General features: G+C 38.0%; 1 protein-coding gene across 1 annotated transcript in view; it reads right to left on the reverse strand.

The window, feature by feature from the left end:
* Scn11a (sodium voltage-gated channel alpha subunit 11) overlaps nucleotides 1-24,303 on the reverse strand; it is an 86,754-nt gene that overhangs the window by 29,811 nt on the left and 32,640 nt on the right. The window contains exons 11-15 of the mRNA XM_027932205.2: nucleotides 23,503-23,632; nucleotides 22,206-22,444; nucleotides 15,075-15,245; nucleotides 6,199-6,567; nucleotides 4,209-4,640 (exon numbers count right to left, since the gene is read on the reverse strand). Coding sequence (XP_027788006.2) covers nucleotides 4,209-4,640; nucleotides 6,199-6,567; nucleotides 15,075-15,245; nucleotides 22,206-22,444; nucleotides 23,503-23,632 — 1,341 coding nt within the window. The remainder of the gene's footprint in view (nucleotides 1-4,208; nucleotides 4,641-6,198; nucleotides 6,568-15,074; nucleotides 15,246-22,205; nucleotides 22,445-23,502; nucleotides 23,633-24,303) is intronic.

A 24,303-nucleotide genomic window follows, 5' to 3' on the forward strand; every position in this document is an offset into this window, starting at 1 on the left:
TAAACACACTTACAGGGCAGACACTAAACAGAAATATAAAGTCGTAGCAACAGGTACTGGTACCTAAAAATGCTTCATGTAAGAAAAGGAAACAGAGCTCTATCTGAGGTCAAAACTGTGGGGTGAAACTATTGGGATGAAGTTCTTGCAATTAAGGAAGAAGGCAAAAAAACAATAACAACAACAACAATAAAAACCTGTGTCAAGTGCTCCTAGTTACAATAATAGAAAGCTGTTCACCTAAGAGAAAAAAGGAAGTACAACCTAAGAAAGAAGACCTGGTCAAAAGTACCCACTGGTTCAGTGACCAGATCTGCAATATGCTTACTGTCACTATTAGAAAAAAATCCCAGGTTGGTAATAAGAGAGATGGATGGGAAGACAATCATAGAACTTCAGCTATAAGAGAGAGTGACAGATTCTTTCAATAAACATGAACTTTCAAACTAATGTTCCAAAATATATAACATAAAATCAATAGCCTTCCCCCAAAATAAAAACTGAGGCGAATGTACTTGAGAAAATATGAAAGCAATGTAATAAATTAAGATAACCATTAAAATTAGTAAGTTTAGCATTTAATTTTTAAGAAAAAAACATACAGCCAGGTACCATAGCACACACCTGTAATACCAGTAGCTCGGGAGGCTGAGGCAGGAGGATCCAGAATTCAAAGCCAGCCTCAGCAACAGTGGGGCATTAAGCAACTCAGTGAGACCCTGTCTCTAAATAAAATACAAAATAGGGCTGGGATGTAGCTCAATGGTTGAATGTCCCTGAATTCAATCCCCCGTATCGTCCCCTGCCCCGGGGATCGGGGGAAGAAAGAAAGAAAAAGAAAAAAAAAAAAATACATAGAGTTTCACACCCTCGATGACACATGAGGATCTCTGTGAACCTCCTCTCCAGGGAATAATTGTAAATGGTGAAAACTTCAGAATTTTTGAAGTCTCTGGAAATTGTCCTGAGAGCATACACCACAAGACAAAACACTCATTTAAGAAAACATACTAAAATTCAGTAAGGACAGCAGAAGTCTACAGCATTGGAGCCAAGAGGTACTTTCTCCTTCCAGACTCCCAACCCAAGTGAGGCAGGTATAGCCAAGATTATAAGGTTCCTTGACCCTCAGCTCCTAATCAAGGGATACAATACCTAATCAGGAGTTAAGGTCACCAGTACTTCTCATCTCCTCTTTCAGTTGAAGAGTTTACTAAATTCCTGGTGAGTGTGGCCAAAAAGTGAGCTCCCTTTTTCCGTTCAGTGCCCCCCACACACAGGACAGAGACTTGACTGTTGAAGGAGCAGCCTGAGAATACTGGGACCCTGATCATTCTCACTTCATCTTGCCTGGCCAGCAGAGGCTTTGGAGGTCTACTGAAAAAAGAAAACTGACCAGAAGAAAAGCTATTGCCCCTGTTAAGTACTTAGAATAGTGACTCCAAGATTTTTCCTAAGGTGTGAGGGGATCCATAAGAAAAAAGAACTCCAGAGCAATCCACCAATAAAAAACAAACAAACAAAACAAAACAAAAAATGACTTTTATTTGAGAGAAAGTTCAGGCCTATGGGCATTCTTGAAAACAATAGAGAAATGGAGATTCTGTACTAAGCAAATATGAAGAGGCTAGTAGCTTTTCTTGATTAAAGGCAATAAATTAGGTCATCACATTAACCACAGAGAACTGTGGAGAAAACATCCAAGAAGAATCTTTTGGGGTAAAATAAAATTCAAAAGAGTGTCCTTAAATGCTATCTCTTCTTGCATTTAAGTGGATTACAATGTTGAGCAATGTATGCCGGATGGCATCATTAAAGATAATAGAGTAATTATGCAAAAATCAGTTGAGCTTAAAATCCAGATGTGATATCAAATGAGGCTGATGACTTGACAGAGATCATAGAAGCAGAGCATCAAAGAGAGCCCTGCTAAAACAATTGTCATCTTAGACTGACTGTGTACATTCTGGGTTGTTCTCTCTGAGGAGTGATGCCAAAAACTTTGCAGTGTGTGTGTGTGTGTGTGTGTGTGTGTATGTGTAGAGTTGTGGTTTGGGAAGGGAATGACCTTCACTATACTAGTTTAGCCAAGGCATCAAATAAGTAAAGCACAGAGAAGAGAAGGGAAACTTTGTTATAGAGTTGCTATAACATGTTAATTAAAATGTCCAATTTTAAGCAAAAATTTTAAAAATGCAAAAACCAGGAAAATGTGACCCATACATAGGAAAAAAGCAGGTAACAAAAGTTGCATAGAAAAGGGCAAAAAGTTAACAAAGAACGCAAGACAGCCATTAAAAATATGTTTAAAGAATTAAAATAAGTCATCCATAAAGAAATAGAAGATGCCATGATGACAATTATAATTCAATACATAATATCAATAAACATGAATTAAATTTTTAAAAGGAACCAAACAAATTTTGGAATTGAAAAGCACAATAACTAAAATGAAAAATGTATTAGAAGGACCAAAACTACACTTGAATTAGTAGAAGAAAGAACCAGTGAACTTAAAAGATGTCAATAAAGATATGCAATCCAAAGAACACAGAGAAAAAAAGAAGATAAATTAATAAAAAATAGAACTCCTATATCTCAGGAAATTATAGCAAGAATTGATAAATGGGATTACGCCAAATTAAAAAGCTTCAGCACCGCAAAGGAAACAATTAACAAAGTGAAGAGACAACATACAAAAATGCAAGAAAAATCTTTGCCAGCTACTCTTCCAACAGAGGATTAATGACCACAAAATATAAATAACTCAAAAAAATGCTGGGTGCAGTGGCATATGCCTATAATCTCAGTGGCTTGAGGATCACAAGCACAAAATCAACCTCAGCAATTTAGTGAGGCCCTAAGTAACTTAGCAAAACCCTGTCTCCAAATAAAAAATAAAAAGGGCTGAGGATGTGGCTCAGTGGTTAAGCACCCCTGGCTTCAATCCCCAGTACCAAAACTCAAATCCAAACAAAACCCAAACTCCAAAATAATCCAATTAATAAATTAATAAATGGGCAAATGAAGTGAACAGATGCTTCTCAAAAGAAGTAGTACAAGGGGCTAATTATTATATGAAAAAAAATTCGACATCTTTAGTCATCAGGGAAATGAAATCAAAACTACATTAAGGGCTGAAGCTGTAGCTCAGTGGTAGAGCAGTTGCCTCAAATGTGTGAGGCACTGGCTGAAATTTCCATTCTCAGCACCAATAAAAATAAATAAATAAAGCTATATTAAAAAAAACTACATTGAGATTTCATCTCATCCCAAGCAGAATGGTACTCATCAAGGTTACAAATAACAAATGTTAGAAGAGGATACAGGGGGGGAAATCTTCTATTTTGTTGGTGAGATGTAAATTAATGGAGATGCTATGGAAATAATTATTGAAGTTCCCCAAAAATTCTAAAAGTGGAACTACCATATGATTCAGCTACACCATTCCTCAGTATATATTTGAAGGAATCAAAGTCATCATACTGTTGAGATACCTTTATAGCCATGTTTATCTTGGCTATTGTGAATAGCCAAGTTATGGAATCTGGGATTAGTGCCCTTATTTTTAAAAGGTCCACAGGAGCTTGTTTGCACCCTGGTGCCTATGGGTCACCAATGAGAGGGCACAGTAAGAAGGTGCCATTTATGAATCAGGACACTGACCCTCACCAGACCTGAATCTCCTGGCCCCTCAAAGTTGGATTTCCCAGCCTCCAGAACTGTGAGAAATCAATGTCTGTTGTTTAGAAGCCCCCTAGTCTGTGACACTTTGTTACAGCAGCTGAATAGACCAAGGCCCACCAAAAGCCCTCATTTCCCACTACTTCTGTACAAGCCTGGTCCCTTGGAAGACCATGTTTGGTCCCATAACTGTCTCTTTTATCATTATTATTTACTTCACTTTCCACCCTTTCTTCCCTCACTTTTGGGGCAATACTAGTGCTACATTCTTACCAGGTTTAACCAAAGGCACTTTCTTGCTGTTGTTCCAGCCCATTCTGATATCGCTCCCCTCTGAACTCTTCTGACACCTCCTGTCGTGCCACCTGGGGAGGACTCTGACTGAAATCTGCCCTAGGATGTGCACAGGGGTCCAAAAGAGCAGCACTACATTTTATACTCTTATTATTCCTTCATGGTGCTCAGAACAGTTACCACAACAAGAGTTTCGTGGTAATTCTAGCTTTGTAAAAATTCAGTCATACCTGTCTTTCAGCCTCCGAGTGCGTGATGGATGATGCATCATCTTTATCAGAATATTCAACATCATTCTCTTCCTCTGCAAGTGGGGCCAGCCAACTCCTATCATACCCAAGGCTGAAAGTCTTTTGTGCAGAGTTTAGTACACCAAATTCCTCCTGGGCTTCTGACCCCCTTTTCATATCTGCAGCCAGAGGAATAATGTCCTTGCTCTCTGCATCAGAGTCTGCTGTCATCTCTTTTAGCTTTGGTAAGTTATGCCTCTTGCATCGCTTGCAACAGAAATGTTCAAGGGTGTGAATCACAAAAGAAAAAGCACGGCGGAACCGATCCAGGGCTAACTGCACTTTGGTTTTCCTGGCCTCTCCTTCTGAGATTCCATATCTCTCTTCATTGCTGAAGGAATTGAGCAATAAAGCAATGAAGAGGTTGAGCACCTGGGGCAGGGGTGGGGGTGGGGTGGATAAGGAGAATGGAAATTTTAGCAAATGCAAAGGTACAGTGAATTTCCAGAACAACATTTCCCCCAAGACTTGAAGAGTCAAATGAGAGTTCTGGGTCCTGCTCTCTCCCAACAAAGTTCATCTATAAAATAATGATTGAGGAAGGCATGGAGATGATAAAACAAAAGAGAACTTGAAGTTAAGGGATGCAAAGAGCCAAATCCAGCTAATCTACATATAATCTACATATATGCAAACCCTGGCCAGGGTAAAGGAGATGAGGTAATCATCATGTGGCAAAATAGAAGGTACATGGAACTTAGGGGTCAGTTGAACCACAAGCTTGGATTTTTGCTGGAATTGCCCACTGGAATAAGGATCCGGTATCCCAAACCTCTGTGACGTTCTCTACTATTCACACAATTTGGGAGATGATGTATTTTTTTTATAGTCTCTTTAGACCCTGTTCATCCCTCAGTGAGGTATTAGGGATGAGGTCTGGACCAAATCTGCAACTATTCCTTTGAAGCATATATCACTTTAAATTTAGATCAGTGGACATCTACCTACTTGGCTTTTGCTTACACTTATATACCTTCCAGTTCAAGTTCTCCTCTGTATGTCCTCTTGCCTTTTAAGTGGACTTCTCAGGTACCATATTTCTTCAAAGCCTTTCTTGATGCTCTCTCCCCATTTCCATTGGTGATATCCTGCTCTTCTGAACTTCTGAATCATTACTGTCTATGAACATCATTTATCAGGCACTTGGGATAAAGAGATCTTGTGTAGATCATCATATTTGTATGATAGCTTCAACGGGATTCTGGAGAATGTGCACTCAAGGATTTTTGTGAATCTTCTGTCTCTTCATACCTTTACCAATGTGTGCCTAACTAACCTCTCCATAAACATCAGTGCTTTCAGCTTCCCAGAATGGTCTCAAGCCAGCTTACATAATAAGTACAACAAGAAGTTTGAAAATAGATTAGGGACCAATTCTGACATGAAGGTGGATTTGTTCGCTTTTCATTCCACCTTCCTCAGCGCTCGGTTCTACCTTCCTTTGTTCGAGGTTCTTACATGATCTCATAATTTCATGAAGTTTACAGTGTCTGTAGAAGTTACAGTCAGAAAAAGGCCCATAAGAAGCAAAGAGACCAATTTTTTTCCCCTCATATATACTTGTAATATCAAGAAATCTTTCCCACATATCCCCTGTGGACATCTCTTTACTTCTTACAGACCTAACGAAGTCACAAACGCTTAACTCAGCCAATAACTGGCAAAGAGAATATGACTGACTTAGAATAATCACCTGGAATACAGGAGGTATTGGAACATCAGTCAACATGGGCCCTTTGTCAAGGATGATTGTTTCATGCTTATTCTACTTTCTTCAAAATGAATTCGAAAGATTTTAAAGATGTACTTGGTATTCTATTTAGAATTATGATTATCATGAGCAAAGTGTTGTCAAAGGATCTAATACATTTGAGAGATATCCACTTTCCCCACCCCACCCCCTTTTTGAAAAATAATATCTGAGACTCACCACAAGCTTTCCTATTATCAATATCAAGACAAAGACAATAATGCACATCGGTTTGTTAACTTCTTGCATACATGCCCACATGTTTTCGATCCATTCCCCACAGAGGATGCGGAATACCACCAGGAAGGAGTGGTAAAAATCTCCCATGTGCCAGCGCCGCAAACACGGGTCTTCAGAGGCAGAACAGAGGTGTGCACTCTTTTGGCGACAGAATTTAGAGCCAAAAAGCTGCACGCCAACTACCGAGAAAATAAAGATCACGATGGCCAGGACCACAGTCAGATGTCCAAGAGCTCCAACAGAGTGGCCAATTATCTTAATTAGTGTATTTAAAGTTGGCCAGGATTTGGCTAACTTGAAGACCCTCAGCTGTTAAAAAAAAAAAGGAAGAAAATCCAGTTAAGAACAAACTCCATCTGCTCATCTGTAAAGCAAACGACATATTCCTAAATCACAACACTGATGACTTTGAAACTCATTTCAAAGTCAAAACTCTATCCTGAACATGGTCACCAACTTCCTGTCCCTTTGTCATTTAAAAATAGAAATATTCATTCTAATTTTCTTTAATGATAAAGATTTTAGGTTTAGAATGACAATTGAGCATACAAATTTTATTATATAAAATGAATGTTTTTGAATTCTAACATACCCAGATGTCAGCAAACTCAGGCCCCTGGGCCAATTCCAGCTCATTACCTGTTTCGTATACCTGAGACAAGGATGTCCACTCTCCATGTAGTACTAGAAGCACTAGCCAGAGCAGTCAGGCAAAGGAAAGAAATAAAGGACATCCAAATTGGAAAGGAGGTAGTCAAACTGTCACTGTTTGCAGATGACATGATTGTATCTACAGAAAAACACATCTAAGAACACTCTACCAAAAAAAAAATTATTTGAAATAGTGAACAAAAGTTACAGTATACAAAATCAATGTACAAAACTTAGTAGAGATTCTAAATACCAATAGCAAATTATCTTTTAAAAAAAATTCAAGAAACAATCCAATTTACAGTAGCTGCAAAAAATAAGTAAAATACCTAGGAATAAATTTAACCAAGGTGTTAAAAGATTTATACCATGTAAATTATTAAAATGTTGATAAGAGGAATTGAAGAGGATACAAAAAATGGAAAGTCAACCTGTGTTCATGGATTGGAAGAATTGATATTGTTAAAATGTCTATACTACCTAAAATGATCCAGAAATTCAATGCAATCTCTATTAGAATACCAATGATATTCTTTGCAGAACTGGAAAGAATAATTCTAAAATTTGCATGAAACCTCAAAAGACTCAAAAGAGTTAAGGCAATCCTGAGCAAAAAGAACAAAGCAGGAAGCATTATACTACCTGATTTCAAAATATACAGTGAAGAGTTAGCAATCAAAAGTACAAAGTGTTGGCATAAAAGCAGACCAATGAAATAGAGAACCTAGAAGTAAATCCATGCATTTATGGCCAAATGGTCTTTGGCAAATCTGCTAAAAACACAAATTGAAGGACAATCTTTTCAATAAATGCTATAGGGAAAAATTGGATACCTATAGGCAGAAGAATGAAGCTAGGTGAATATCTCTCATCATATGCAAACATCAACCCAAACTGGATTAAAGACTTAAGTGTAAGATCTGAAACTATGAAAATACCAGAAAACAAACAAACATGGAAACACTTTAGGACATTGGATTGGGCAAGGATTTTTTGGACAAGACCTCCAAAGCACAGGAAACAAAAGAAAAAAACAAAAGGATTACATCAAACTAAAAAGTTTTTGCACAGCGAAGAAAACAATCAACAGACTGAAGAGACAACCTACAGAATAGGGGGAAATATTTGCAAGCTATACATCTAACAAGATAACAGGAGAATACCGTGGGAGGGCAGGCCCATCCCAGATCAGCCTACACAAGCCTGCACGGGGACCCATGCTCACAATAGGCCTGAGATTCATCCTGCCACCAGCAGCCACCTGCCAGAGCCCAGCCTCTGGCATAGGACCACCCCTTTTGACCCTACTGCAGGAGCTCAGGTCCAGACCAGATCTGCCCTTACCAACTTGCGTGGGATCCAGGTCCAGGATCCAAACTGCAAGAAAGGAAGACACATAGACAACATGAAAAACAAGGGAGGAAAGTGCCCCAAACAAATTAGGATACTACAATAACAGTCTGTGGATGTCTTTCCTATGAGATGAGTCTCTTGGAGGCAGAATATTGTTGTTGTTGTTTTTTTTAAATCCAATCTGCTAGTCTATGTCTTTCGACTGGTGAGCTTAGGCCATTAACATTCAGAGTTATTATTGAGACATGATTCGTATTCGCATCCATTTGTGTTTATTTTGATATTTAACGTGACTTAGTTAAAGTTGATGACATGTCAGAGAAGTTGATGACATGTCAGAGAAGGAGTTCAGAAGGTTCATAATTAAAATGATCTGTGAATTAAAGAATGACTTAAATGAGCAAATATAGGCAAAAATTGATCACTCCAACAAAGAGATAAAAGAGCAAATACAGGTATAAAAGATTACTTCAAGAAAGAGATAGAGACTCTGAAAAAAAAAAAAAACAGTCAGAAATCCTTGAAATGAAGGATACAGTAAACCAAATAAAATCTCAATAGAAAGCATAATCAACAGACTGAATTACTTGGAAGAAAGAACATCAGATAATGAAGAGAAAGTATACAATCTGGAAAATAAAGTTGATCACACAGTGAAGATATAAAGAAACCATGAAAAGAACATCTATAAATTATGGGATAGCATCAAAAGACCAAATCTGAGAGTTATTGGGATAGAGGAAGGCACAGAGTTTCAAACCAAAGGAATGCACAATCTCTTCAATGAGATAATATCAGAGATTTTCCCAAGCATGAAGAATAAATTGGAAAACCAAATACAAGAGACTTACAGGACACCACATGTTCAAAATTACAACAGATCTACACTAAGGCACATTATAATGAAAATGTCTAACATACAGAATAAGGATAGAATCTTAAAAGCCACAAGAGAGAGGAATCAGATCACATATAGGGGGAGACCGATTCTATCTCAGCAGACCCTCAAAGCCAGGAGATCCAGGAAAAGCATGTACCAAGCTCTGAAAGAAAATGAATGCCAACCAAGAATCTTATATCCAGCAAAACTAAGCTTTAGATTTGATGATTAAATAAAAACCTTCCATGATAAATAAAAGTTAAAAGAATTTACAACTAGGAAACCTGCATTACAGAACATCCTCAGCAAAAAAGTTCACAAAGGGGAAATGAAAAACAAGGATGAAAATCAGCAGAGGGAGGTATTACGCTAAAGGAAAACCTAATCAGAGGAGAAACTAAGTCACGTTAAATATCAAAATAAACACAAATGGCTGCGAATACAAATCATGTCTCAATAATAACCCTGAATGTTAATGGCCTAAGCTCACCAGTCAAAAGACATAGACTAGCAGATTGGATTTAAAAAAAAAAAAAAAACACTAACAATATTCTGCCTCCAAGAGACTCATCTCATAGGAAAAGACATCCACAGACTGAAAGTGAAGGGTTGGGAAAAATCATACCACTCTTATGGACTGCAGAAGGAAGCAGGGGTTTCCATCCTCATATCAATAAAGTAGAAATCAAGCTAAAGTTAATCAAAAGGGATAAAGAAGGACACTACATACTGCTAAAGGGGACCATACACCAAAAAGACCTGACAATTATAAATATATATGTCCCAAACAATGAGGCATCTACATCCAACAAACTCTTCTCAAGTTCAAGAGTCAAATAGACCACAACACAATAATTTTGGGTGACTTTAACACACCTCTTTCACCACTGGATAGATCTTCCAAATAAAAGCTGAACAAAGAAACAATAGAACTCAATAATACCATCAATACCTTAGACTTAACTGACATATATAGATTATTTCACACTTCAACAAGCAAGTACACTTTCTTCTCAGTAGAACATGGATCCTTCTCTAAAATAGACAATTATGCCACAAAGCAACTCTTAGCAAATACAAAAAAGTAGAGATACTACCCTGCATTCTATCAGATCATAGTGGAATAAAATTAGAAATCAATGATAAAATAAGAAATAAAGTTACTCCAACACCTGGAAACTGCATATGCTAATGAATGAACAATGGGTTACAAAAGACATCAAGGAGAAGATTAAAAAATTTTAGAGGTGAATGAGAACACAGATAAAACATATGAAAATCTCTGGGACACTATGAAGGCAGTTCTAAGAGGAACGTTCATTGCATGGAGTTCATTCCTTAAAAGAAGAAAAAATCAACAAATAAATGACCTAACATTATATCTCAAAGCCCTAGAAAAAGAAGAATAAACCAACACCAAACGCAGTAGAAGACAGGAAATAATTAAAATCAGAGCTGAAATCAATGAAATTAAAACAAAAGAAACAACAGAAAAAATTGACAGAACAAAAAGTTTGTTCTTTGAAAAAAATAAGTAAAATTGACAGACCCTTAGCCATGCTAATGAAGAGAAGGAGAGAGAAAACTAAAATTACTAATATACATGATGAAAAAAGGAAATATCACAACATACACTACAGAAATACAGAAGATAATTAGAAATTGTCTTGAAAACTTACACTCCAATAAAATAGAAAATATCAAAGGCATCAACAAATTTTTAGAGTCAAATGATTTGCCCAAATTGAATCAGGATGATATACACAATTGAAACAGGTCAATTTCAAGCAATGAAATAGAAGACGCCATCAGAAGCCCACCAACTAAGAAAAGCCTCGGACTGAATGGATACACAGGCAATTTCTAAAAGACCTTTAAAGAAAAAAAGAACTACTATCAATACTCTCCAATTTACTTCAGGAAATAGAAAAAGAGGGAGCACTTCCAAACTCATTCTATGAGGCCAATATCACTCTAATTCCAAAACTAGGCAAAAACACATCAAAGAAAGAAAACTCCAGACCAATCTCTCTAATGAACATAGATTGCAAAAATCCTCAATAAAATTCTGGCAAATCAAATACAAAAACATATCAAAAAGATAGTACGCCACAATCAAGTGGGGTTCATCCCAGCGATGCAAGGTTGGTTCAACATATGGAAATCAATGAATGTAATTCACCACATCGATAGACTTAAAGAAAAGATCATATAATCAACTCAATAGATGCAGAAAAAGCATTTGCAAAATACAGCACTCCTTCATGTTCAAAACACTAGAAAAACTAGGAATAATAGGAACATATCTCAACATCATAAAGGCTATCTATGCTAAGCCCCAGGCCAACATCATTCTAAGTGAAGAAAAATTAAAGGCATTCCCTCTAAAAACTGGAACAAGACAGGGATGCCCTCTTTCACCACTTCTATTTAACATGGTTCTTGAAACACTGGCCAGAGCAATTAGACAGACCAAATAAATTAAAGGGATACACATAGGAAAAGAAGAACATCAATTATCACTATTCGCTGATGGTATGATTCTATACCTAGAAGACCCAAAAAAATTCCACCAGAAAACTTCTAGAACTATTAAATAAATTCAGCAAAGTAGCAGGATATAAAATCAACACCCATAAATCAAAAGCATTTTATATCAGTGACAAGTCCTCAGAAAGGGAAATGAGGAAAACTACCCCATTTACAATAGCCTTAAAAAGATAAAATACTTGGGAATCAACAAAAGAGGTAAAAGATATATATAATGAAAACTACAGAACCCTAAAGAAAGAAATCAAATAATACCTTAGAAGATAGAAAGATCTACCATGCTCTTGGATAGGCAGAATTAATATTATCAAAATTACCATACTACCAAAAGCACTATACAGATTTAATGCAATTCTGATCAAAATCTCAATGGCATTCCTCATAGAAATAGAAAAAGCAGTGATGAAATTCATCTGGAAAAATAAGAGACCCAGAATAGCTAAAAAGAGTGAAGCAGGTGGCATCACTATACAGACCTTAAACTATACTAAAAAGCAATAGTAACAAAACAGCATAGTATTGGCACCAAAACAGACCGGTAGACCAATGGTACAGAATAGAGGACACAGAGGCTAATCCACAAAATTACAATTATCTTATATTAGAAAAAGGCTCCAAAAACATGCATTGGAGAAAAGATAGCCTCTTTAACAAATGGTGCTGGGAAAACTGGAAATCCATGTGCAACAAAATGAAATTAGACCCCTATTTCTCACCATGCACAAAATTCAACTCCAAATGGATCAAGGACCTTGGAATAAAACCAGAGACCCGACATCTAATTGAAGAAAAAGTAGGCCCTAATCATCATCATGTGAGATTAGGCCCCAAATTCCTTAATAAGACTCCTTTGGTGCAAAAATTAAACTCAAGAATCAATAATGGGATGGATTCAAACTAAAAAGTTTTTTCTCAGCAAAAGAAACAATCTATGAGGTGAATAGAGAGCCTACATCTTCGGAGCAAATTTTTACCCCTCGCACATTAGATGGAGCACTAATCTTTAAAGTATAAAAAGAACTGAAAAAGCTAACCACCAAAAATAACAACAACAAATAACCCAATCAATAAATGGCCAAGGACCTTAATAGACACTTCTCAGAATATGATATACAATCAATCAGCAAATATATGAAAAAATGTTCAACATCTCTAACAATTAAAGAAATGCAAATCAAAACTACTTGAAAATTTCATCTCACTGCAGTCAGAATGGCAGCTATTATGAATACAAACAACAATAAGTGTTGGCGAGGATGAGGGGAAAAGGTACACTCATACACTGCTGGTGGGATTGCAAATTGGTGCAGCCAATATGGAACTCAGTATGGAGATTCCTGGGAAAACCAGGACTGGAACCACCATTTGACCTAGCTATCCCTCTCCTCAGTCTATATCCGAAGGACTTAAGAACAGCATACAGGGACACAGCCATATCAATGTTTATAGCAGCACAATTCACAATAACTAAATTGAGGAACCAACCTAGATATTCTTCAGTGGATGAATGGATAAAAAAAAATGTGGCATTTATACACAATGGAATATTACTCAGCAATAAAAGTGAATAAAATCATGGCATTTACAGGTAAATGGATGGAGTTGGAGGAGATAATGCTAAGTGAAGTTTGCTAATCCCCAAAAACCAAATGCCAAATGTTTTCTTTGCTATAAGGAGGCTAATTCATAGTAGGGTAGGAAGAGGGAGCATGAGAGGAACAGACAAACTCTAGATAAGGCAGAGGGGTGGGAGGGGAAGGGAGGGGGCATGGGGTTAGAAATAATGGTGGATGTGATGGACATTATTATCCAAAATACATGTATGAAGACACGAATTGGTATGAATACACTTCGTATTCAACCAGAGATATGAAAATTTGTGCTCTACATGTGTAATATGAATTGTAATGCATTCCGCTGTCATACATAAATTTTTAAAAATTAACACAAAAAGAAGAAGAAAAGATATACAAACTCAATAGTAAAAAAAATCATCTAATTTAAAAGATCAAAATAGACATTTCTCAAAAGTAGACATACAATGGCCAAACAACAACAAAAAAAGGCTCGGCATCACTAATCATCAGGAAAATGAAATCAAAACCACAATGAGCTTCCACCTCACTCTTGCTAGCATAGCTATCATTGTTACTCTGCCCTAATTTTGTACCACCTGGATAGTCCAGCTAATTTTTACTGGACCCTAATCTTGCTTATCAATGAAGACTGAAGTTAGTTAGTTGAGCTGGCTGAAACCAGACAGATCCAAGAGAGCTAACCAGAGTGGCCCCATCTTCACACTGAATGACACCTCCCCCCCCAGCACCATGACAATTGGCAATGGCCCTGATAACAACCAGAAAGAATCATAAAATGGGCAAAAAGGGGGTTGGAGCCCAAATTTCCTGAAAATCTCTGTCCATTACCAGAAAACGCATGAATTGGACTTTATTCACCTATCCCTTCCCTCTTTTTTTCAAAATCCTTTATCTAAAACCTACCAACCCCAAAGAAGCAGGAAGTTGGTTTGCAAGTTCTCTCCCACTTCTATTCTTAGTCAAGAACACAAGTCTCCTCCACTGCTTGTGGGTGCTCATTCTTGTTATTGGTTCTATGATTCCAAGAGAGAAAAAAGCCCCAGACTTTGGGATCAAACTTGGTAACATTTTCCAAGAGGCAAAAGATAACGAGTGCTGGTGAGTAGGTGGAGAAAAGGGAACACTTGCATATTATTGGTGGGAATATGAACTCATACACTCACTATGGAAAACAGTATAGAGACTACTAAAAAAAAAAAAAAGAAAAGAAAAAGAACTACCATATGATCCAGCAATCCCACTACTGGGTATATATCCAGTATATCAGTAAATGAAACCAGTTTATTGAAGTGACGTCTGTGCTCCCATTTTCATAGCAGCACTAGTCACAAAAGCCAGATAAACATATAAGTGACCATCAGCTGGCAAACAGATAAAGAAAATGGGCTGATGCGTTCTGAGACAGCACCTGGGGGCAGCACGCATCCCTCTCATGGGCTCCATAGTCTTCACCCCATTGATGAGTCCACAATGAGAGAAACAGAGTATTGCCGGGGTTGTGCAAAAATGCAAGAAACAGAGTCCTGACCATGGGAAACACATTTTTTAATCTAATCACCTAAAGGTTATCTTGGTAAGGGGACGGAATAGGGGTTCATTTGAGAGAAGACTCCCCGAGATTTCCAAGGCTATTACAATTTTGAGTGTCAGGAGGAGTACAAATTATGTTCTGGGGTTAAAGTTAAGATGAATCCAATTTTAGTCCAAATTAGTCATTGAACTTACTCAAGACTCTTCGGTATGGATGACTAAGTGGGATGCAGTGAAATAAGAAAGTGCCTTACCACTCTGAAGGAACGCAAGAATGACCACTTTGACTCTTCACAGAGGACTTCTGCAACACTCAGGAGAGCTACGATGCTATCAAAAATGTTCCAGCCTTGGCGAAAGTAGTGGTATGGATCAAGTGCGATGATTTTTAGGCACATTTCTGCTATAAAAATGCCACTAAAAACCTGTAGTGAGACCAAGAAGAATGAGAAAAGACACACTTTTAAGAATGGTCCCCTGGAATTACAGAGGTTACAAAGAAATAAAAAGTACTCTTGTGATTGATACAATGTACTCTGAAGTCCAATCAACAGAACCCCTTATTGTGGTACCTTTGTTCTTCTCAGTCATTGTCCATGGTGTTATCAAGCTCACAGACATCAGGATGGAAAATGAATGTTATTTCCTATTGTGTTGAAAAAATCAGGTGAAACTAGATCCTTGGCTGTTAGCTGGGTGGTAGAAAATGTCAGGCAATTCTTGGGCTGGTGTTGTGGCTCAGCGGTAGAGCGCTCGCCTAGCATGAGGGAGGTGAGTGAGGCACTGGGTTCAATCCTCAGCACCACATAAAATAAAATAAAGGTTAAGAAAAAATTCCTCTAAAAAAAAAAAAAAGAAAATGTCAGGCAATTCCTCCTCTGCATTATCCTTACCAATTAAAAACTCCCAAATTAGAAGGGGCAGGGTAAGACAGGGTGAACAGCTGCTCCAAACACTCAGGATAAATAGCCTACATAAACGAGTCTAGGAAGAGTTCACCTAACCATTCAATCACAACATCTTGATATTAAAAAAAAAAAAAAATTGTTTTTGTTTTTTAGAGTGGCCCAGAGCAGAGAATTAGAAAACACCATCAGGCATACAAAAATGTCTTTGAGCAGCCCAACATATGGGATAAACTGGTTGAGAATCCAGTATTATTTAAAATAAATGCTTCATAAGTCTTTAAAATTTTGATTTTTACATTCTTAATTAAAACAATTTGCCATAAAAAACCATAAGTAATTAAATCTCCTTATTAAAAATAGTAGATTGTTTTTATAAATAATGTAATGATTTATTATTATGAAAAATATGTCTAAACATGGTTATAGTTGAAAGGATTAGTGAATCAAAATAAAACCTTCAAAACTCACTGGGACTGCAGGGCTTTTCATCTCACAACAAAATATCAGAGAATTAAAAGGAGGGCTAAGAGTTATAAAAAGTGCCATGTGTGTTTCATAAGCAAAAATAAATTGTTTTGTCTTTGTCTCTGATAACTAAACAAATACAAGCTTAAGAAGTATGTAAAATGTTGACTAAGCAGTAGCCAAATTAAAACTAAATATATCTCCCAATCTGTGCATAAGATAAAGCAAACCATTTCTTCATAGCAAATAGCACATTATCTCTCTCACACATACAAACACATATATACACACACACTCTAATAAACATAAATTGGAAATAAAACAAAAGTATGAAAATAATAAAGTAATATTAAAAGTATTAAACTCTTTGGAAACATTATCAGTAATAAGGACTCTCTACTGCATTTCTGGATGAAAACCCCGTAAATACAGGGAGATAGTTTAAAACTGCCTTTCAGGTTGGAAAAGTCTAAAACTGGTTGAGATTCCAGTATTATTTAAAATAAATGCTACATAAAGTCTTTAAAATTTTGATTTCACATTCTTAATTAAAACAAGTTGCCATAAAAAATAATTAAATCTCCTTATTAAAAATAGCAGATTGTCTGTTTTTATAAATAATGCAATGATTTATTATTATGAAACCCATGACCCAAGTTAAAAATAAATAAATAAATAAATAAAACCAGAATATACAGAAAAATAATCCAGTGGTGGGGGGCCAAGAATATTCAAGTTTATTTCCCTATTTCCCCTTTAAACTCTGCTGTATACCCCTTCTCAATGCCAGCACCTGTCCTGGATGGTTATGGACTGCCCCATGCCCCCTGTGACTCTCCCTCCTCCTCTTGTCTCCTTAGACTTTAGGTGTGTAACTCTACAACATCCCAAGATGCTTTCAGTCCGTTGAATTTGTCAAGCTAATCCAATTTCTATTTATGGCATCTTGGGAGCTTAATGTATTCTCTGATAGGAACAATCCCCAAACAAGGAGAGTCCAATGCCATAGAATTCCACAGACTAGCATAATCCTGATCCATCCATTGGAGGGGGGAGGTCTGAATGTATTTATTGAACATCAAGACTCAAAATTTCTCCCAACCACCAGCACCACATTGAGGGCAACAGATGAGGTGGCTGCCATCTTTGTATTGCACGTCTAGGGAATGTGGGGCACATGGAAGGGAAACAGAAGCTATGTGGACAGTTCTACATATTTCCTGTCTATTTTTAAGAGCTGGGGTGTAGCTACTGAGTGTGTATTTGGAAAACAATGATGTTCCTGGGGCTCCTTCTGCTTCTGAAGAGAGTAAAGAAGAATGTCACTTAATCAGCTAGCTGGTCTCCAACTGGAAAAGGCAGCTTAACCTCAACACTTAGAATCCCTATCAGTGGGAAATCTGAGAAAGAAGATAAAATCAACAAACATAAATGCATGCATACATACACACATAATCATATTTCCTGGAAATGTTTTGCAGTGCCAATACGATCATCTTTGCTGATAAGACCATGGATATTGAGTTTCTTCTTTGTATTCCCCTTATTTATATTTTCCTTTATTTTTTTAACCATGTACTACTTTTTAAAATTGGAAAAGTACCATTGGTCCACCTGCCTGTTTTGGTGCCAGTACCATGCTGTTTTTGTTACTATTGCTCTGTAGTATAGTTTGAAGTCTGGTATCGCTATACCACCTGATTCACACTTCCTGCTTAGCATTGTTTTTGCTATTCTGGGTCTTTTATTTTTCCATATGAATTTCATGATTGCTTTCTCTATTTCTACAAGAAATGCCGTTGGGATTTTGATTGGCATTGCATTAAACCTATAGAGAACTTTTGGTAATATCGCCATTTTGATGATGTTAGTTCTGCCTATCCATGAACAGGGTATATTTTTCCATCTTCTAAGATCTTCTATTTCTCTCTTTAGGGTTCTGTAGTTTTCATTGTATAAGTCTTTCACCTCTTTTGTTAGGTTGATTCCCAAGTATTTTATTTTTTTTGAAGATATTGTGAATGGAGTGGTTGTCCTCATTTCCACTTCAGAGGATTTGTCGCTGATATACAGGAATGCCTTTGATTTATGCATGTTGATTTTATATCCTGCCACTTTGCTGAATTCATTTATTAGCTCTAATAGTTTCTTTGTAGACCCTTTTGGGTCTGCTAGGTATAGAATCATGTCACTGCAAATAGTGATAATTTAAGTTCTTCTTTTCCTATTTTTATGCCTTTAATTTCTTTCGTCTGTCTAATTGCTCTGGCCAGTGTTTCAAGAACTATGTTGAACAGAAGTGGTGAGAGAGGGCATCCCTATCTTGTTCCAGATTTTAGAGGGAATGCCTTCAATTTTTCTCCATTCAGAATGATGCTAGCCTGAGGCTTAGCATAGATTGCTTTTACAATATTGAGGTATATTCCTGTTATCCCTAGTTTTTCTAGAGTTTTGAACATAAAGGGATGCTGTACTTTGTCGAATGCTTTTTCCGCATCTATCGAGATGATCATATGGTTCTTATTTTTAAGTCTATTGATGTGGTGAATAACATTTATTGATTTCCGTATATTGAACCAGCCTTGCATCCCAGGGATGAATCCTACTTGATCATGGTGCACAATTTTTTTGATATGTTTTTGTATCCGATTCGCCAGAATTTTATTGAGGATTTTTGCATCTAGGTTCATTAGAGATATTGGTCTGTAGTTTCCTTTCTTTGAAGTGTCTTTGTCTGGTTTAGGTATCAGGGTGATGTTGGCCTCGTAGAATGAATTTGGAAGTTCTCCCTCTTTTTCTATTTCCTGAAGTAGCTTGAAAAGTATTGGTATTAGTTCCTCTTTAAAGGTTTTGTAAAACTCTGCTGTATACCCATCCGGTCCTGGGCTTTTCTTAGTTGGTAGTCTTTTGATGGTTTCTTCTATTTCCTCAATTGATATTGGTCTGTTTAGGTTGTCTATATCCTCCTGACTCAATCTGGGCAGATCATATGACTTAAGAAATTTATCTATGCCTTCACTATCTTCTAATTTATTGGAGTATAAGGATTCAAAATAATTTTTTATTATCTTCTGTATTTCTGAAGTGTCTGTTGTGATATTGCCTTTTTCATGGTACAGAACAGAGGACACAAAAACCAATCCACAAAACTACAACTATCTTATATTTGATAAAGGGGATAAAAGCATGCAATGGAGGAAGGATAGCATCTTCAACAAATGGTGCTGGGAAAACTGGAAATCTATATGCAACAAAATGAAACTGAATCCCTTTCTCTCGCCATGCACAAAAGTTAATTCAAAATGGATCAAGGAGCTTGATATCAAGTCAGAGACACGGCGTCTGATAGAAGAAAAAGTTGGCTACGATCTACATACTGTGGGGTCGGGCTCCAAATTCCTCAATAGGACACCCATAGCACAAAAGTTAATAACTAGAATCAACAAATGGGACTTACTCAAACTAAAAAGTTTTTTCTCAGCAAAAGAAACAATAAGAGAGGTAAATAGGGAGCCTACATCCTGGGAACAAATCTTTACTCCTCATACTTCAGATAGAGCCCTAATATCCAGAGTATACAAAGAACTCAAAAAATTAGACAATAAGATAACAAACAACCCAATCAACAAATGGGCCAAGGACCTGAACAGACACTTCTCAGAGGAGGACATACAATCAATCAACAAGCACATGAAAAAATGCTCACCATCTCTAGCAGTCAGAGAAATGCAAATCAAAACCACCCTAAGATACCATCTCACTCCAGTAAGATTGGCAGCCATTAGGAAGTCAAACAACAACAAGTGCTGGCGAGGATGTGGGGAAAAGGGTACACTTGTACATTGCTGGTGGGACTGCAAATTGGTGCAGCCAATTTGGAAAGCAGTATGGAGATTTCTTGGAAAGCTGGGAATGGAGCCACCATTTGACCCAGCTATTCCCCTTCTTGGTCTATTCCCTAAAGACCTAAAAAGAGCATGCTACAGGGACACTGCTACATCGATGTTCATAGCAGCACAATTCACAATAGGAAGACTGTGGAACCAACCTAGATGCCCTTCAATAGATGAATGGATAAAAAAAATGTGGCATTTATACACAATGGAGTATTACTCTGCATTAAAAAATGACAAAATCAAAAAAAAAATGACAAAATCATAGAATTTGCAGGGAAATGGATGGCATTAGAGCAGATTATGCTAAGTGAAGCTAGCCAATCCCTAAAAAACAAATGCCAAATGTCTTCTTTGATATAAGGAGAGTAACTAAGAACAGAGTAGGGACGAAGAGCATGAGAAGAAGATTAACATTAAACAGGGATGAGAGGTGGGAGGGAAAGGGAGAGAGAAGGGAAATTGCATGGAAATGGAAGGAGACCCTCAGGGTTATACAAAAGTACATACAAGAGGAAGTGAGGGGAAAGGGAAAAATAATACAAGGGGGAGAAATGAATGACAGTAGAGGGGGTAGAGAGAGAAGAGGGGAGAGGAGGAGAGGGGAGGGGGGATAGTAGAGGATAGGAAAGGCAGCAGAACACAACAGACACTAGTATGGCAATATGTAAATCAATGGATGTGTAACTGATATGATTCTGCAATCTGTATATGGGGTAAAAATGGGAGTTCATAACCCACTTGAATCAAAGTGTGAAATATGATATATCAAGAACTATGTAATGTTTTGAACAACCAACAATAAAAAATTTAAAAAAATAAAACAATGATTAACATTTAAATGGCCTATTCATAAAATCCATTTATATTTTTAGAATGGCTTACCTTTAAAAGGAAGCCATTGAAAACATTTTCCTTTAAATCTTGGGGTTTGAAGGGGATGGTGTTTGCATACTTGTTTTAAGAAGCATTTCTAATGTAATTCATTGTATTAGCTGGCACTTAATTATTCTGATTACTAAGATTGACAATTATATTGCATTTACAAAAGAAAAAAATAAAATTGGAAAAGTAAATGAAACTTCATGAAGAAAAAAATAGGTGTTCTGGTGAGATTTTCTTTTCTTTTTTTTTTTTTTTTAGCCCATTAACCTATTAATTAACTAAGGTAAAATATCCAATGGCTAATTATTTGTTGTTCCTGATATCTGAGAAACTAATTTTCCCTTGAGAAAAATGCCTTCTATAAGTGGACAGGCCTTGAAAAGTCTATTCCCCTGTCTTAATTTTCCCAGTTTAACTGAGTCTAGATCTATCCCATGAGAAATCCTGAAAGGGGCTCAAATCCGGAAGCCCACTCTGAATGCTCCACGCCTTCTCCTAAGAAAATGAACCCCCACAGCTTCCAGGTCCTGACTCGCCTTCCAGGGAGAACACCTAAGTAATGGCAGCCTTGTTTTATGACAAATGATGTTATGAGTATCTCTGGGGATCATGGTGGTCAATACCATGGGTCTCCGGATGTGGTTAATATTATCCTGATTATCCCAAATTTTAAGACGTCTACTTGTGCCAGGTGTGGTGGTGGTGCATGCCTGTAATACCACTGACTCTTAGGAAGCTGAGGCAGGAAAGTCAAAAGTTTGAGACCAGCCTCAGCAACTTAGCAAGGCCCTAAGCAGTTTAGTGAGACTCCCATCTCAAAAATAAAAATAAAAAGGGCTGGGGATGTGGCTTAGTGGTTAAGCACCCCCTGGGTTTAATCCCTGCTACAGAAAGAAAGAAAACGGGGTGGAGGAGAAAGAGAGAAATAAAAGGAAAATATTTTTGAAAATTAAGACTCAAAAGCCCTCCCACCCACCAGCACCACAGTGAGGTTGTTTCTGACTTACCACTAGATACGAAAGTGACCTACTACAGGGCTAACATGGCTAACATGGAACATTACTAAGACGAACTGGGTAAAAATAAAATCCTGACAGTCATAGTTCCCTCTCCTCCACTTACAGAGACCAAAGACCTAGTTTAGGTTAGGCCACTCACAAAATATTTGGACTTTGAAAGAGCTGTAATTCAAAACTGGAAATATACTTTATATTTCACAAAAGCCTGAATTTACCCAATTTCCTTTTTGCAATATGCTCTTCAGATATGTATCCATATTATGATGCTCCATGGACAAGAAGATGGTATTGATTATGATGCAGATGGTGATGGCCAGCTCAGTGAAAGGGTCAGTCATCACAAATCTCAGGGCCTTCTTAATGCGCAGCCACCAGGGACTGCAGTTCCACACGAGGTATCTGGATGCCAGGTTTTCCCCACATGGGAGACAAGGCTCCTGGGATTTTTCTTGTTCTGGAGAAGGAGAATGAAAGGGTGATTGAGGAGTTAAGTCTGGAGTCTCTGGCTGCTCTTTGCCCCGGTAGATTCCTTTCCCCCTCCTCTCTGGGGTCTCTAGGGATCTGTGTTCAAACCAGGCACTGACTGTGGTAGCCAGAACTAGGCTTTCCAGCCAATCACAGTGCAGAGGAGACGATTTCCCACATACAACTAGTGTGTGGGACAGTCAAAGACATCAAGTTTTGATGCTTATGGAGCCTCCAGGAGCTGGGCTGCACTGTTAGAGGTACAGATGTATACAGATGTGGAAGTCAACACTGACTGGCTGGGAACCCATAAGGAAGATACAGGCACAAGCCATGTCCTCTCAAGACACTATGGTGATGGCTATAAAAGAGGCACTGGGGACTAATCAGGGCTTGGGGGAAGGGTATCTGTAAGCACTTATAAACAATAAAAGGCACCTTAGGAACTGCTTGAGATCAGGCCTCTGACTTCTATGGCACCATTTCAGGACCTACCGCAAGCCAAATGAGGCAAAGTGATAGGTTCAAAAGTGGCAAGGGACTCATATGACCCAACCCTTGCAAGGACCTGAACACTGGCTCCTTAATTGGGGCCCTATTACCTGCTGTTAAAAAAGTCATCAGATAGTTCCACCTTGTCTGTACAGGTCTTCTATTGCCCATACCAGATTCCTGACTAACTTTAATGACAACTGTCATCTCCTGGATAAGTCAACTCTTTTTAGCTATCATTGTCACTCAGGCCTCCTGCAACTGCCTGGCCTGCTTGTGAGACCCCATCTGTGCTCTTGGTCTGAAGTCTCATCCTACGTCTAACTAGTTCTCATCACTACCCAAGGGCCCACTCAGAGTGGCACTCAGTTAAGGGAGGGCCCATTTCATCCAAGCCACTTTGCTGACATGTTCCAAGAAGGTACAGGAAGTCCCAATTTGCAGGATGGTACAGTGAGCCTCTTCTATAGAGGGCTTTTGGAGGACTGGAAGGGGAGATGAAGAAAGGACATCATTGAAGTGATTCTTTCCCTTGGCCCTGGAGGAGGAACTTACCATGCATGGTGATGGTAAGGATGCTGACAGCACTCAGTGCCCTCTGTCTTTGGAAGGGGTCTCCGTGCTCATCAAACAGATCCACTGGCAGGTTCTGGGACAATCGTTTGGTTTGCTCTAGAAGGGGTGGCTGTAAGAGAAGGCATGGTGGACCTTCTGAAGGCAGGGGCGCCGGGTGGGCGGGGGGGGGGAGGTGGTGTTCCTCCTCTCCAAAACTTTACAAACTACTTTGTCTCAGTGCTACATGCAATGAAGGTGCTCAACAATTTCTGAAGGTCTACTAACTCCATCCTCAAGGCGTGCCAAATGCTCACTTTCCTTATGCCATATTTAACAGATCGGAAAAACACGGTTTGTCCACTCATATTTCTTATTGCCTGCTCATTTCCACCGACAGAAATTTTACCTTGGGCTTTATTCAATGTCCACAAAGAGCAGGCAAATTTCTACAAAAGCTAGTGAGGAATGGCTGCTGGTATGAAAGTGGTAAAATGTCTAATTGGGGAACAATGTTTGCAAAGGGCAGAAGTTGGGGATAGATTTACAAAAGTGGATAGGGGCCATATAGTGAAGTTCTTTGAATGGTTGCTTAAATAGATTTTAAAACAGTCACTAAAAAGAATAGTCAGTAAGCTGGCTGCAGTGGTGCATGCCATAAACCCCTTCGATGCAGGAGGCTGAGGCAGGAGGATGGCAAGTTCAAGGCCAGTCTGGATAACTTAGTGAGACCCTGTTTCAAAAATAAAATAAAAAGGGCTGAGCTACCATGCATGCAGCTCAGTGGTAAAGTGCCCCTGGATT

The sequence above is a fragment of the Marmota flaviventris genome, chromosome 1, assembly GCF_047511675.1.
Source record: "Marmota flaviventris isolate mMarFla1 chromosome 1, mMarFla1.hap1, whole genome shotgun sequence".
Lineage (NCBI taxonomy): Eukaryota > Metazoa > Chordata > Mammalia > Rodentia > Sciuridae > Marmota > Marmota flaviventris.